General features: G+C 31.2%; 4 protein-coding genes across 11 annotated transcripts; 2 read left to right on the top strand and 2 right to left on the bottom strand.

Moving 5' to 3' along the window:
• The first annotated feature begins 495 nt into the window (after positions 1 to 495).
• Positions 496 to 7,102, top strand: LOC141453958 (chymotrypsin-like elastase family member 3B). 4 transcript variants are annotated; one of them, XM_074127630.1, is made up of 6 exons: positions 496 to 768; positions 3,666 to 3,787; positions 4,390 to 4,496; positions 4,670 to 4,815; positions 5,318 to 5,586; positions 6,914 to 7,102. In XM_074127630.1, the coding sequence occupies exons 1-6, from the start codon at positions 678 to 680 to the stop codon at positions 6,920 to 6,922; spliced, it is 744 nt and encodes a 247-aa protein (XP_073983731.1). In that variant the 5' UTR covers positions 496 to 677; the 3' UTR covers positions 6,923 to 7,102. The 4 variants fall into 4 exon arrangements, with proteins under 4 accessions (XP_073983731.1, XP_073983730.1, XP_073983728.1 ...); XM_074127629.1 differs by having other exon boundaries at positions 497 to 768; positions 6,637 to 7,101; XM_074127627.1 differs by lacking the exon at positions 6,914 to 7,102 and adding an exon at positions 6,228 to 6,554 and having other exon boundaries at positions 510 to 768.
• A 14-nt stretch (positions 7,103 to 7,116) lies between these two features.
• On the bottom strand, positions 7,117 to 10,089 carry LOC141453956 (multiple inositol polyphosphate phosphatase 1-like). Its single transcript, XM_074127624.1, has 9 exons — positions 9,780 to 10,089; positions 9,555 to 9,695; positions 8,920 to 9,098; positions 8,716 to 8,838; positions 8,488 to 8,638; positions 8,293 to 8,393; positions 8,105 to 8,214; positions 7,787 to 7,981; positions 7,117 to 7,362 (listed from the first exon to the last, which is right to left on the bottom strand). Exons 1-9 carry the CDS (start codon positions 9,946 to 9,948, stop codon positions 7,203 to 7,205), a joined length of 1,329 nt encoding a protein of 442 aa, XP_073983725.1. The 5' UTR covers positions 9,949 to 10,089; the 3' UTR covers positions 7,117 to 7,202.
• A 137-nt stretch (positions 10,090 to 10,226) lies between these two features.
• LOC141453959 (uncharacterized) lies at positions 10,227 to 11,908 on the top strand. 2 transcript variants are annotated; one of them, XM_074127631.1, is made up of 3 exons: positions 10,227 to 10,383; positions 10,764 to 11,035; positions 11,597 to 11,908. In XM_074127631.1, exons 2-3 carry the CDS (start codon positions 10,769 to 10,771, stop codon positions 11,801 to 11,803), a joined length of 474 nt encoding a protein of 157 aa, XP_073983732.1. In that variant the 5' UTR covers positions 10,227 to 10,383; positions 10,764 to 10,768; the 3' UTR covers positions 11,804 to 11,908. The 2 variants fall into 2 exon arrangements, 1 of the variants encoding a protein (XP_073983732.1); XR_012458335.1 differs by having other exon boundaries at positions 10,227 to 11,035; positions 11,708 to 11,908.
• Positions 11,876 to 16,110, bottom strand: LOC141453955 (multiple inositol polyphosphate phosphatase 1-like). 4 transcript variants are annotated; one of them, XM_074127620.1, is made up of 9 exons: positions 15,918 to 16,110; positions 15,693 to 15,833; positions 14,660 to 14,844; positions 14,456 to 14,578; positions 14,229 to 14,373; positions 14,035 to 14,135; positions 13,847 to 13,956; positions 13,536 to 13,730; positions 11,876 to 12,116 (listed from the first exon to the last, which is right to left on the bottom strand). In XM_074127620.1, exons 1-9 carry the CDS (start codon positions 16,108 to 16,110, stop codon positions 11,957 to 11,959), a joined length of 1,353 nt encoding a protein of 450 aa, XP_073983721.1. In that variant the 3' UTR covers positions 11,876 to 11,956. The 4 variants fall into 4 exon arrangements, with proteins under 4 accessions (XP_073983721.1, XP_073983723.1, XP_073983722.1 ...); XM_074127622.1 differs by lacking the exon at positions 15,918 to 16,110 and adding an exon at positions 14,963 to 15,280 and having other exon boundaries at positions 15,406 to 15,829; XM_074127621.1 differs by lacking the exon at positions 15,918 to 16,110 and having other exon boundaries at positions 14,963 to 15,829.
• Between the last annotated feature and the right edge of the window lie 29 nt (positions 16,111 to 16,139).

The following is a 16,139-nucleotide window of genomic DNA, read 5'->3' as shown; positions in this document are numbered from 1 at the left end:
ATTAATATAAAAAAAATCTGAAAAGTTAATACAAATGTATTTTTTTATAATAATGATTTTTGTTTACTCTGCCATTTATAAACTGTTATTTCTTACATCTAAAAAAAGTAAAAGTGCATTCAACGCTTCATTAAGCTGAAGTAATATCTATCTGCACGTCAATTTCTTGCTATGTTTTTATGTAGAATAAAGTGCTATTTCCTTTCACTCAGTCAGTACGATGCAATACTTTAATTTATAACAAAATCTTTAATGCTTAGCAAGAGAATGCTATGTAATTGTAACAGCTGAACAAAGCTAGTATCACTCGTGCCGCCAGAGAAAGATAGTAGAGAATAATTAAAGTATATCTGGTTTATAGTGAGAGGCGCAACGGTACGAGTCCTAGATTCTTGAATTGTCACTCTGATCTTCTCCATTTTATTTTTTTTCATCTCTTTTTCTTTCAAAGTAATACAACCAATTCATTGGTACAAATAGTAGAAAGAGACTGCCGGCTGTATAACAACAACACAAAGTGAAAACTAGCTGGTTACTCTCACTCACGAGCTCTCATCGAAAGTGAAGTTAAAAGACATGGTTGTGGTAGTGATCTGATATCCTTCCTGTAGTCGACATGATAGACCCCACCAATTTTTAACACTTTTTTCAAAAGTGTTATCTTTAAATGAAGAAGAATGTCAACTAGTTCTTCCACAACATTATGCCACCAATTTTTTATCATCGCTATTATTTTTATCATAAATCTTATCATCTCTTTACATGAAGGTTCGTAAACAAAATATTTTTATATTATATCGATAAATTTCTTCTAATATGGTATTTTATTTATTCATTTATTTTTTGGATTTTTGTTTATTAGTCTGAAAATTGTAACTTTACTTTCTCTTGCCTTTTGTCAGAGAAAGAATTGTAATGTTTCCAAGACATAGTGTGCAAAGTGTTGGAAATTACTTTTCAGAACTCCTGAGTACTTAAAAATTGTAATAGCATAGCCTGAAGTGTGCGAGTCTGTGCGTGCGAAAACAAAATTTATATCTCATGAATGAAAAGTCATTAAAAAGGTTTAAATTTGGTAATTTTTCTTGAGTCTATTATCTCTTTCAGTATTGAAATTTCGGCTGAATTTCTTCTTTCGAACTTTCTTCAGGTTGATTGTATTCCGTATGGATCTTATCATTTTTATTCTTTACAGTTTTATCAGCAAATAAGTTAGCCGGAAAGGTCAAATTATGTTCGTTTCTCCCCTATATTGGTCCTGCTATTGACGTTCTCTGGACAAATGTTTTTTAGATATAAGGAGTGGACATCTTCGCAGATTTATCTTTATGGAGGAATTCGGTACTTCATCGGTAAGCTAAAATAACAATTGGGAGATCCAGCTGATGTAAGATGATTCTGATTTTTTCAGGAATTAGATTCCAGGTTTAATTCCTTATACAGGTACAGCAGATATACATTCTTCTCCTGACAGATTATTTGGAAAATGAAGAGATTAGGTTCAAGATCTTTGGCCGGAAAGGGGAGGAAATGATTATCTCTAACTTCTAACTCTCTTGCTAAAACTGGAGTTTCCTAGAGAAAACTTAAGCTGTTTCCCCATAGTTATTAACTGATTTGTTCAGATTTCTGGGACTCCAAAACAGGACTAGATTTATCGTAGTATGCTCGATTTGAGTTGCTATTGTTTTTCTATAAATAGCTATAAGGATAGCCCTTGGGATAAGAATTGCGTAAGCTTTGTTTCTGCGCCGGTATAGATAATAATAAAGGGAATAATATTTTCTTGTTTATCCCAATTTTTCCAGAAACAGACGTTTATATATCTTGTTTCACTTTTATTGTTAACTTTTTATTTTTCATATAAATATTTTTAGATGGTTCTGGAAGATCTAGGACTTAAAGCTTTCCTCTTCGGCACTGTTTTAGTTTATTGTATTGTTCCCCAATCAAATAATATTCATAGACTTGGAGTATATTATAAGAATGCGGCTAGGATAAATATCATCAATAAAACTAGGTAAGCTACAGTAAAGAGGGGACTCTTGTGAACACCTCTTAGACGACTTTTACTTTCCATATAAGAAGCAATTATGGGTATTAAGGACGGTAATCTTTCTTCTTTCTATCTCTCCCTCCTAGTTACGATCATAACAATTTTTATTAATATCGAATTTTTTCTCAGAATACATGTTTTAAGGTTTTTTGAGCCACTGAAAAGTTTTTTGGGGGAAAAAATTTTGAATGAGAACAAATATTTTAAAAAAATCCATGGAAGTCTTATTTTTCATTTCGGTGGACCTGCTCTAAATTACTTGGTACACACGTTTATTAACCAAATGTCTTTTCTCTCTTTCTCGCCCTCAAAAATTGTTTCTCAATTTTATTACTTCGTGTACACGTTACTTAAATTAAAATTTATTACATTTATTTGAAGTTTTTCCCAAGAAACATTATTTGATGACATGTAAATCTATAAAATTTGAAAATTTCTCTGTAAATAAGTTATGAGCGTGAAATAATAATTTTATGGGGAAACCTTGATATACACTTCCTCTGATAATAGGATGAAATTCGTTACCAAATAATAGTGAAATCGAAGCTGAAATGAGTTGATATTTCATTTTATTTTTATATGTTTAAGTTTTGGGCGAGGTAATAAGCTTATCACTTTCTAAATGTATTCATATACAAAAAGAGAGAGCTATAAATATTAAAAAATAATGTCTTTTGTTAAATAATAGCATGATGTATCAAAGTCATTTGAGTAGAATTGTGTGACTAATATTGCATATGTAATAAAACATTAATAATTCAACAGTTATTTTGTTATAAAAGTTTTATATCAGATGATGAAACAGTTTTTAGCTTCTTTTTGAAATATTCCACCGTATTAAATATTGTTGATTTCTTGACATCAATATCGAGTTTGGTCAATCTAAAAAATGAAAGTGGCCTAATAGATATTTTTTTATATCACAAGATTATTCCATCCTTAATATGTTAAATGGATAAAGTTAATATAAAGCTGCTTAGAAGTTTTTCGGTAAAGCTTCTCCTGGTAGTTGGTAATTTTAAAATTTCCTGCTGAGACACACAACGAATTACTTTGTACTCAGACTTTCTTCCGTTCATTAAAACAAAATCAAAACCAAAAATAGGGAAACTCAATTCAATCTTCAAACCGACTGTCAAAATTAAATAAATTTGAGATTCATATTCAAGGATACAAAATCTAAAAAAAAAAATTACGGAATTCGATCTCGTATTTTATGAAAATACACGTAACTTCAATAGTGACTGGCACACCATATTCATCATTTTTATACATATGTATGCAGAAATGCAGTACGAAAGATTGCGGTCTTCGAAATAAGGATACAAAGTTGAAGAAACTTTGCTGTGTCTAATAGTGAAATTTTTCAAGTGCGAAATTCCAAAATTTTATTATTCTTTAGTTTTTAAGAAGAAATTTCCCTTCAAGAATTTTTAGTCAAATGCACTGGAGAAGTATCAGATTAGGTCTTTATCATGTTGCATGTGCATAATTAAACTTAGTTGTTAAAAGCATATAATGACAATATTAATAATGGCAGTAATCATTAACTTGTAGAATATTAATATTTTAATGCAAAAATGACTGTTTATTAGTTTATCTATTTTAGTTACATGCCTCAAGGAATGTGGGATTAGTAACTCTGTTAATTATCGACAGCCAAGGAGAAATTTTACCCAACCAAGAATTGTAAATGGAAAATCATCCATCAAAGGTGCCTGGCCTTGGCAGGTATTTATTCTGATTAAGTTAATGAAGAAAGTAATAATCCTGTAATAGTTATTTTTCGTTCGAAATGAATAGTTTTTTTCGTGATTTGCGATGCGGCATTATTTTGCACTTTTCTGCGGAAACTGAAACGGTATTAATTAAACTTGGATATAATTAACGTTACACTAATCACTTTGATTTTAATGTGGTTCTGAGTGAACTGTTGCTTCATGCTTTCTTTAACACTGCCATTTTATTAAGAGAATCAAATAGCATATGTAATATGGGAGGTCAACCATCTAATGGTGCTAATTCTAAATTTTATTTCCAAGAAAATTTAATTGCTTGCATTGCCTTAAAATCGTGTCATTGTTTACACTAGATTTGTTTTATAACAATTAAATCTAATCATTCATCACTTAGGTTAAAAAAAGATTAAAAAAACAGAATGTTTGCCCAACTACTCCGGTAGTTAGATTATAAAACTTGAACATGATTACGCTAAGTTACAATTTAAGCTACATCGTTAAATATTATCACGAATTAAAAAAAATAGTTGTTTATCATTACAATCTGAGAATGTAATAATTCTTTGCGTCATTGAAAATGTATTTCTAAATCAGGTATCACTGCAAGTATTACACCCAAAATTTGGTTTGATTAGTCACTGGTGCGGGGGAGTACTTATAGATCCTTCGTGGGTTTTAACAGCAGCTCACTGCATCAACAAGTAGGTATAATTAAAATGATAAACTCATATTAATAATAGACCAAAAATTGTGAAAAAACATAAATGCTCTTTAAAGATCACAATGTTTTTATTACACTAGCATGTTCTTCTTGGACTTAAACTGCACACAGCTATTGTGGAATATTATTTGCCAATAAATTTTAATTTCTTAGTGACATCTTTCATCTACCTCTCCCAGCTTTATGGACAGCTGTTTTAGGCGATTGGAATCGAGAAATTGAAGAAAGGACTGAATCTAGAGTTCCTATAGAAGAAATACTTATTCATAGAAATTTTACAACCTACCAAAATGATATAGGTAAAATTGAATTTTCAAAATTTAATAGGTTTAGTAATTAAAAATTCATTCAAATTTATTTTCTGTTTTAATCATGTTACTCAATGAACACAAAAGTTGAATCTCTTACTACTACAGAACTAAAGCGATTGCGACAAATTTACGTAATTAAATTTTTAGTGTTTTGTGATTTTCTTGAATCTTACTTCATTGTATGCTCTTTCTTCGTCACTCGACCAGACTAGGATTTTTTTCCTATCTTAAGAATTTATTTCATTATTTGTTTAGAAGTACCTATATTACTTTTGAGGTTCAATCATAATACAAAAGATTTAATAAGATTTTCTCTTGGTTTTGTGGTGTCTATATATTTTAAGAAGAATTAGATCAATCTTGACGTTAGAGAAAAGTCTGTAACCGTTTAGTATTAAGGAAAAGTAGCTATAGAAATAAATTCTCAAGGAATATTCTTCTTGAAATAAGATGCTGATTTATTGCGGATAGATTTATTGTATCTTTTCAGCATTGATGCGTCTCTCTAAGTCAGCCGATCCTGAGAAAGGTATAAGATCATTATGCCTAGATGGAGAAGATCAGTTAACCAATCAAATGTGTACGGCGACTGGATGGGGCCGTGTCACTAAAACGGGCTTATTATCATCAACTTTGAGACAAGTCAAAATTCCAGTACACAGTAACCAGTTATGTAAAAAAGTTTATGGTCCTACAATTCCTATACATGAAGGTCATATATGTGCCGGCAAATTGGATGGTTCTACTGGCGCTTGTATTGTAAGTTTTATTTTTCTAATAAGTTTAAACTAAAAACTTTTAATTTTATTTTACTTTTGTAACTAGACATATTATTAATATAGATGATGTTGTTTTCATTAAATTGTGAATTTAGAACGGGATTCATTATTTGAGATTGAGACAAATAAACGACGATATTTTCAAAAGCTATCATTCAAACTTTGTCAAGACATGTAATGCGATCGGATCCGAAGTGTCCATGTTCCCCCTCCTTACTGACTTAACACAAGAAAGATGAATAAATTTAAAAAACTTCGTTAAAGTTCATTTAAAACTTGATTAAAGGGTCCACGATCCGTAAATAATCTTGGCCTCCATTAACAAGTTGCTCTAAGCATCTTATATCATTCGCCTTTTCTCTGCTTCTGCCACACACTTTTGTCAAAAGTAGTCTACAACATCCTTAAGCCAGTTGATTCTACATACTACCCGCGAACTTCTCAACCGCATATGTTCTGTTACGTTCCTTAAAAACATGGGAATTTCTTTGTTATATATTGCAGTAAGGACAAGTGAAGTTAGAAATTACAATTTTTGTGGAATAACTATATAACCTATCGGGAAGAATAGTAAACATTTAAGTAAATTGAATTATTTTTTATTTGTTTTTGTTCCTTTAGGGCGACTCAGGAGGTCCTCTACAATGCAGTAGAAAGGATGGGAAATGGTTCCTTTTAGGCATAACATCTTTTGGGTCAGGTTGCGCTAAGCCAGGATATCCAGATGTTTATACTAGGCTATCATTTTATCTCCCCTGGATCTTAGAGAATATATCGAATAGTAATGAGCATAACACTTATTGAAAGAAATAATTTTTTTTAAAACAACAAAAGAACATTTGAGTTGAAAGTGAAGGCTTGTAAAATATTCTAGTAGAAGAAATAGATTAAGAAATTTATTTATTTAATAAAATTTTGGTTCAACTCTGCATTTTTTGTAATCATCCATTTTCCAAATTGCAAAAGTGGTTTCATCAATAGATAATTTTAGATAATTACCAATTTTTGTGGTCATTTTGGTCGGTTTCAGATTTTTATTCTTCTTCAAAGATGAATCATCAAGTTAGTGACGATAAAATGGACATACGTTTATAAAGCTCCTGTCACATTGTCGCCTCACTGTTTCAGAAATATTTTAATGAGAATGTAAAAGAAAACCTATTGCTAGAAGCAGTATGGTCAAAATGTGGCAGAAGATATTATTTCCAAGAAAAGTGAAGTAATACTTCTAAACATAACGTGGCAGAAGCCTCATTGACAGAGGGATGATATTCTATTTTCATAACACTGAAAAACACTATTTTCAGAGATTGTGAGTTGACGACGTTTCAAAAGACTCTATTTCCAGAGGGAGTGTGGAGACAATCTCTTTGAAAAACGAAATAGATAAGTAATACAGAAGTATGAAATTTACATCAGATATTACCCACATTAAGGCACCAACATGTACTCCGAAGAAATTTTTAGATAATTAAAGCAACGTTACTTGTGTTAAGGATAAATGTCTACATATAAAAAATAAATTTATTGTCTTCTTTTCGATTAAGTTATAAAAAAATACTTCAATTTTATTAAACAATAAACAATTAGTTTTAATTAACTCAATGAACATATATTTTGAAAATCACAATCAAATAAACTCTTATTAAAAAGCTCTTCCAGTTTTTTCAGAGAGCACATTTCACCTTCATTACACCCAGGGAATTTGATAATTCTTTCTTGATGCAGAAGTAAAACTTTTAAATCATCACCGCAACTGAAATAAATAAGATTTAAATATTTTAAACAGTTAGTCCAGAAATAGTGTACAGAGAAGGAAGTATCATAAAAATTTATACGTGATTAAATATTAACAAGTAGGGCTAGCCTTTTCATATTTGGAACTTTGTTATGATAAGGCTAGTACAGTACCAATTACTATTTATTAGCATTCGCAAATAAGAATCTGCAAGCAAGGATAAAATTGCTTCAACTCCTTTTGAAATTACATTTTGGTAGTTGTACCACAATTTGATCTGATTTGTTCTCAATTTGGGAACAAGCAGTGATTTCAATTTTTGTTTAGCTACAGATGTTGTTCGATAATTTAACATTAGTACTATCGCTTCTGAATTATTAGAGCGATAATAGCCAGGTAGATTTTGGTACCTCAACTCTTATGCTATCAGAAAATTAATTACCGATATAAAACAAATATCACATTTGAAGAAAAGGTGTCCACTTTTGATATTTTCCATTTACGATTATCTCTTTGTTTGACCTGAACGTTATGAGTTAATTTATATTCATCTTTGTACAAGCCTAAATGAGAAAGTGTCTTCAACATAGTTCCAGAATGTGTGAAATAAAACACGGATTGAGGACCATCTTTTGTTCTAAAAAAAATAATAAATAATTGAAATAAATAACATCTTAATGTCATCTTACAGAAAATGTAGTATTTTTTTTACTGATTATACGTTATAAATTATTTTTATTTTTAAATTAAAAATACATACAAAAACTGGGTAAAAACATTTTTAATCAATGGACAGGCTTGGTTATGATTAATCTCAAACCCATAACCATCTTTCCAATAATATTTCAGTTCTTCGGCATACTCCAATATCTGTGGTGAATAATGAGTCAGTCATAATTCATGTGAATTTTTCGTAAGCATATTTTTATTTAATAGCTATAGGATAACCTTGAAATCTCTTTCAGACAACAATGAGCACCAAGGTGATTTTGTTTTCCTATTCCAAGCAGTCTCAAAACTGCAAGTTACATACATTAAGTGCACATCCTCTACTTGTTTAAAGTGGTTCCTACTTAAAAATAGAAAAAAACGAAAATTGCCCAGGAAATAAATTTATAATAAATATTAAAATGAGTACATTACCATAGTTTAATGTATAATTCAATCCCATTCTTTCAGTTACTCGTTTTAACATGTCTTCTACTTCATCGGTTTGTAAAAATTTTTTCTTTTCTTCAAATGATTTAGAATTTTTTTTTATTTCCTTACGCCATTTATCGCACAATTTATAAAACTAAAAACAGATATATTAATATAGTAATTCTTATTACAATTTATGAAAATATTCAATTAACAAAATCTGAACGGTACCCTCAAAATGGGATCATTATATACAGGTTCGGGGAACCAAACTTGATTGGCTTCATTACCAAAAAGGCCAATTGTGAAGAATTTGGCACTTTGACGGGTTCTTTGAGTACTCGTGAAGCGAAACTGCAATTATAAAAGAAATAAAAATTGCGCATTTAAATTCTTAAATATTACACATAAAATCACAAACAAATGGATATTTACATAATATGATGAGTTAGAATATTCTTGATTTAAAAGGGTAGGGAAGCGGCTTTTAATACGTTTTGCTAATTTAATCATTTCATCTTCCCCTTCATTTGTTAAAACTTTTTCTCCTTCTTTTTCTATCAAAAATTTCCAATTTTTTATTTGACTATGCAAATTATACTCACAAAAATTCCCTAAAAGCAAATAACAAATTATCATATAACACATTTACACTGAAATCACCTTTACAATATGTGTGAAATAATCTGCTGGCAACCTATTCGTTCGAAGAAAACTCTACCGTATAGTTAATATTACCTATTATGTATTTTCTAATCTAGCCCTTCACAAGCTTTAAATATTCCCTTTTGACACCGAAACTATCCATTCACAATTCTTCAAATTACGTAAAATTATTTTCTGCCATCCGCATTCAACAGCTTAAACGTTTCGGATAATCCAACGCGAAACCAAAACGATTAGCCTCGTGATCTTTCCTAGTAATTTCCAACAATTAAACTTCCTGTGGTCCTACGTTTGCGTTCTGCGTCATTTATTTCGTACAGTTTTTGCAACTTGTAATTTTTGTACTCTATTGTATTTTTATGCTTTGACTTGTAGCAATAAAAAAATTAAGAAAAGCGTAATACCGCTATTCACTTCTGGTAAATTTCCGGCCTCAATGTGATCTCTTAATGCTCCTAACTTTGATCGTATTTTTTTCTCTGCTTTATGACCAGGGGTCCGTGTACCATGTCTAATTACGCCAACTATTTTTAAAGGGTGACAACCTGAAAAGAAATCTTATTCAAGCTATCGCCATCACAAAAAGTTTAAATTTAAACATAAAGAAACTAAAAGAATACAAATACAACCTTTGTATTCAATGACAGAATCTTCCTTATTAGCAACAAGTCTATAGGGTGTCTTAGTTCCAAGATGTTTGGATCCCTCTCTGTCATAAATAAAGCAACTTTCATCTTCTTCAGCACCAATTATATTAAAAATGACTATTAAAATATTTAATGATATAAATGATAACATTTATTTAATTAGTTAACAGTACAATATTCTACAGTTTGTTACATGGGTTTTCAAATTCTCAGCACTTGTGCACAATTAACCTTTACATATATAACCATCATCGTCACTTCCCCCCTTTAAACCAATTAGTAACCTGCACTGCGTCCATTTTTTATCAGAGGATATTTTCTAAATATTTAAAAAAAAAAAAAAAAAATTGGAAAGAAATGATAGTTTAATTCATGGCCAGCAAATTCGATATTATAACTATAAGCCTCGAGGCTTTAATTCGTAAGATTTTAATCTATAAACCAAAAGGGCCTAATAAAACTTGTTTGAAATTCGCTTATGAGTTCTAAATGTAGAAACTAAGCTGAGAGACAAGATGTAAAATTGTTTACACCACTTTTAGATAAACACCATTTCCGCTTCGAATTGCGATTGCGACAAATTTACGTAATTAAATTTTTAGTGTTTTGTGATTTTCTTGAATCTGTTACTTCATTGTATGCTCTTTCTTCGTCACTCGAGCAGACTAGGATTTTTTCCTATCTTATAAATTTATTTCATTATTTGTTTAAAGTACCTATATTGCTTTTGAGGTTCAAGCATACTACAAAAGATTTAATAAGATTTTCCCTTGGTTTTGGTTAATGTAAGAAGAATAACCAGATCAATCTTGACGTTAGAGAAAAGTCTGTAACCGTTTAGTATTAAGGAAAAGTAGCTATAGAGATAAATTCTCAAGGAATATACATAATTTTCATAAACTTAATAGGTGGTCTCTTGAAATAAGATGATGATTTATTGCGGATAGATTTATTGTTTCTTTTCAGCATTGATGCGCCTCTCAAAGTCAGCCGATCCTGAGAAAGGTATAAGATCATCATTATGCCTAGATGGAGAAGATCAGTTAACCAATCAAATGTGCACGGCGACTGGATGGGGCCGTATCACTAAAACGGTCTTGCTATCATCAACTTTGAGACAAGTCAAAATTCCAGTACACAGAAACCAGCTATGTAAAAATGTTTATGGTCCGTCAATTCCTACACATGAAGGGCATATATGTGCAGGAAAATTGGATGGTTCTACTGGCGCTTGTATTGTAAGTTTTATTTTTCTAATAACTTTAAACTAAAAACTTTTTACTTTTATTTTACTGTTGTAACTAGGCATATTGTTAATATAGATGATGTTGTTTCCATTAAATTGTGTATTTAGAACGGGATTCATTATTTGAGATAGAGACAAATAAACGAGGATATTTTCAAAAACCATCGTTCAAACTTTATTATCCTGACATGTAATGCAATCGACTCAGGAGGTCCTCTACAATGCAGTAGAAAGGATAGCATAACATCTTTTGGCTCAGGTTGCGCTAAGCCAGGATATCCAGATGTTTACACTAGGCTATCATTTTATCTCCCCTGGATCTTAGAGAATATATCAAATAGTAATGAGCATAACACTTATTAAAGGAAATAATTTTTTCAAAAAGAAAAGAACATTTGAGTTGAAAGTAAAAGCTTGTAAAATATTCCAGTAGAATAGATTAAGAAATTTATTTATTTTATAAAATTTTGGTTTTACTCTGCATTTTTTGTAATCATCCATTTTCCAAATTGCATAAGTGGTTTCATCAATTATAATTAACTTTTTTGTGTAGTCATTTTGGTCGGATTCAGATTTTTATTCTTCTTCAAAGATGAATCATCAAGTTTGTGACGAGAAAATGGACATACATTTATATAGCTCCTGTCTCGCCTCACTGTTTCAGAGGTATTGTAATGACAATGGGAAAGAAAACCTATTACTAGAAACAGTACGGTCAAAACGTGGCAGAAGACATTATTTCCAAGAAAAATTGAAGTAGCAACGTTGCAGTACTTCTAAAGATAACTTGGTAGAAGCCTCGTTGATAGAGGGATGATAATTAACGTCTACATATTAAAAATTAATTTATTGTCTTCTTTTCGATTCAGTTATAAAAAAATACTATAATTAAACAATAAACAATTAGTTTTAATTATTTCAATGAACATATATTTTGAAAATCACAATCACTTAAACTCTTTTTAAAAAGCTCTTCCAGTTTTTTCAGAGAGCACATATCACCTTCATTACACCCAGGGAATTTCATAATTCTTTCTTGATGCAGAAGTAAAACTTTTAAACCATCACCGCAACTGAAAATAAATAAAATTTAAATATTTAAAACAGCCTAGAAACAGTGGTGCAGGAAGAATCATAAAAATATATACGTGATTAAATAATATTAACAAGTAGGGCTAGCCCTTTCATATTTGGAACTTTGTTATCACAAGGCTAGTACAGTACTAATTACTATCGTATTTATTAGCATTCGCAAATAAGAATCTGCAAGCCAGGATTTTTTTTCTTTAATTATTTATTTTGTGAATACAATCTGTATAAATACATACAATAAGTAAATAGGAGGTAAATAAGATGAACTGGTGCGGGAAGAGCAGGAGGAGAGAAGCTACCCAGCGGTAACACTCTGTATGAGAGAGGGGAATGTGAAGAGGAGAATATGAGTTGCGGAGAGGAGAGTAAGGAGAATGATGACATTTAGTTCTTCAGACTGTAAGGAAGTCGCGAGGCCACTGGCTATTCAGTCGGCGAGTAGGATTGTTAGGGATGTCAGAGGAGGCGAGAGCCTGTACATGAGGATTTGAGCAAGTAGAGAGAGCAGTATCGAATTTTTGATATTTAGTCGGCGTGTTGGTGTTTGAAGGGAAGGTTGAGGTCGTGGTGAAGAGTGAGGTTAGTCACGTAGAAAGGTGCGTCAGCTATCTTTCGGAAGAGTTTTAATTGAGAAGTTTGTACCGTCCGTACATTTGTTGGTTTGGCTGAACCCCACAGCTCTAGTCCATAAGTCCACATAGGTTTGAGAATAGTGTTGTATATTAAGTGTCTGAGTTCAATGGGCAATTTAGAGCGTCATCATAGTAGCCTGTAAAGCAGTTTTGCACGTTTCGTCATTGCTTGTCTTTTAAGCCTAGTTTGTGGGTTCCACGTGAGTCTTTTGTCTATGTAGAGCCCAAGGTAGTGCACCAGATCTATACAAGGAAGAGGATTGCTGTTGAAGAGGACAGGTGGACAGGAGCCCTGCAGGAAAGTAAACGTGGCATGCTGGCATTTCTGTGAGTTCATTTTAATCCGCCACTTCTTTGCCCAGGATTCTATTTTATGTAAATGTGTCTGAAACTTGTATGAAGCTGATGAAGGATGTGTCCTTAAGGCTAGTATGGCTGTGTCGTCTACATATGTACAGAGTAGTGTAGAAAGTTGTACAGGTATGTCTGATGTGTGTACTGTGTAGAGAACGGGGACAAGTATACTCCCCTGCAAGCAAGGTTAAAATTGCTTCAACTCTTTATAAAATTACATTTTGGTAGTTGTACCACAATTTGATCTGATTCGTTCACAATTTGAGAACAAGCAGCGATTTCAATTTTTGTTTGGCTACAGATGTTGTTCGGTATTTTAACTTTAGTACTATCGCTTCTGAATTATTAGAGCGATAACAGCTAGGTAGATTTCGGAACCTCAACTTAAGAGTATACTGTCATAGAAAATCTTACCAATACAACACAAATATCACATTAGATGAAAAGGTATCGATTTTTGATACTTTCCATTTACGACTATCTCTTTGTTTGTCCTGAACGTTATGAGTTAATTTATATTCATCTTTGTACAAGCCTAAATGAGAAAGTGTCTTCAACATAGTTGCAGAATGTGTGAAATAAAACACGGATTGAGGACCATCTTTTGTTCTAAAAAAAATAAATAAATAATTGAAATAAATAACATCTTAATGCAGTCTACAGAAAATATAGTATTTTTTTTACTGAACTAAATTATTATTTATTTTTAAATTAAAAATACCTACAAAAACTGGGTAAAAACATTTTTAATCAATGGACAGGCTTGGTTACGATTAATCTCAAACCCATAACCATCATTCCAATAATATTTCAGATCTTCGGCGTACTCCAATATCTGTGGTAAATTAAGAGTCAGTTATAAATCAAGTGAATCTTTCGTAAGCACATTTTTATTTAATAGCTATAGGATAACCTTGAAATCTCTTTCAGACAATAATGAGCACCAAGGTGATTTGGTTTCCCTATTCCAAGCAGTCTCAAAACCGCAAGTTGTATACATTGACTTCACATCCTCTACTTGTTTAAAGTGGTTCCTATTTTAAATTTTAAAAAACGAAAATTGCCCAGAAAATAAAGTTTTAATTCTTATTAAAAAGAGTACATTACCATAATTTACTGTATAATTCATTCTTTCAGCTACTCGTTTTAACATGTCTTTTACTTCATCAGTTAGTAAAAATTTTTCCAATTCTTCAGATGATTTAGAATTTTCGTCTACTTCTTTAATCCATTTATCGCACAATTTATAAAACTAAAAACATAGGATATATTAATATAGTAATTCTTATTACAACAATTTATCAAAATATTCAATTAACAAAATCTGAACGTACCCTCAATATTTGATCTTTTTTTTCGGGTTCGGGGAACCAAACATGTTGGGCTTCATTACCAAAAAGGCCAATTGTGAAGAATTTGGCACTTTCACGAGTTCTTTGAGTATCCGTGAAGCGAAACTGCAATTATAAAAGAAATAAAATTTGCGCTTTTAAATTCTTAAATATTATACATAAATTTGCAAACAAATGTATATTTACATAATATGATTTGTTGGAATATTCTTGATTTAAAAGGGTAGGGAAGCGGCTTTTAATACGTTTTGCTAATTTAATCATTTCATCTTCCCCTTCTTTTGTTAAAAATTTTTCTCCTTCTTTTTCTAACACAAATGCCCATTTTTTTATTCGCTTATGCAAATTATATTGACAAAAATTCTCTAAAACTAAATAAAAAATTGATTAATATCACATTTACACTGAAATCACCTTTACAATATGTGTGAAATAATCTGCTGGCAACCTATTCGTTCGAAGAAAACTCTACCGTATAGTTAATATTACCTATTATGTATTTTCTAATCTAGCCCTTCACCAGCTTTAAATATTCCCTTTTGACACCGAAACTATCCATTCACAATTCTTCACATTGCCTAGAAGCATTTTCTGCCATCCGCATTCATCACCTTAAACTCTCCGGATAATCCACCGCGAAACCAAAACGACGTTGGCCTGGTGATCTAGCCTAGTAATTTCCAACAATTAAACTTTCTGGGCTCCTACGTTTGCGTTCCGCGTCGTTTATTCCGGACAGTTTTTGCAACTTGTAATTTTTTTACTCTATTGTATTTTTATGCTTTGACTTTGTGTGTGGTCATCTACCTTTTAGGAACAAAAACACAAGATAACTCAAAGTTCAATTTATGAACACATCTCTTTATTTCACAATTATTTGATGATGTGATTACATAAAATACATAACAGTCAACACAACAGTTAACAATTACCTATTAAGTTCACGCATACAGTCCTTTCAGGCACTCAAGTCTGTTTTAAAAAGAATGCCAAACACACAGTTGTTTTTAATAAGCACACAGCTAATAAAAGAAATAATAGAGTTCTTACAGAACATATATCAACAATTGCCAGTACAAAATATATAATATGTAAAACCATTAACCATAACCATACGACAACCTTTTTCCCTCGTCAAAACTCGTACATTATATATAAGCAGTGTTGCCACATGAATATATACAGGTTGCAATAAAAAAATTTAAGAACAGCGTAATACCGCTATTCACTTCTGGTAAATTTCCGGCCTCAATGTGATCTCTTAATGCTCCTAACTTTGATCGTATTTTTTTCTCTGCTTTATGACCAGGGGTCCGTGTACCATGTCTAATTACGCCAACTATTTTTAAAGGGTGACAACCTGAAAAGAAATCTTATTCAAGCTATCGCCATCACAAAAAGTTTAAATTTAAACATAAAGAAACTAAAAGAATACAAATACAACCTTGGAATACAATGGCAGAATCGTCCTCATTGGCAACAAGTCTGTAGGGTGTCTTAGTTCCAAGATAATTGGATCCCCCAATTAAGCAACTTTCATCTTGTTTAGCACCAATTATAGTAAAATAATAATAAAAGTAATAACCAATAATAGTAAAAGTTACTATTAAAAAACTTAATGATATAAACGATAACATTTGTTTAATTGGTTTACAGTACGATGTTC

The sequence above is a fragment of the Rhodnius prolixus genome, unplaced genomic scaffold (assembly GCF_049639745.1).
Source record: "Rhodnius prolixus isolate KJV_2025 unplaced genomic scaffold, Rpr scaffold_9, whole genome shotgun sequence".
Taxonomy (NCBI): domain Eukaryota; kingdom Metazoa; phylum Arthropoda; class Insecta; order Hemiptera; family Reduviidae; genus Rhodnius; species Rhodnius prolixus.
This window is presented reverse-complemented; position numbering and strand designations above follow the sequence as displayed.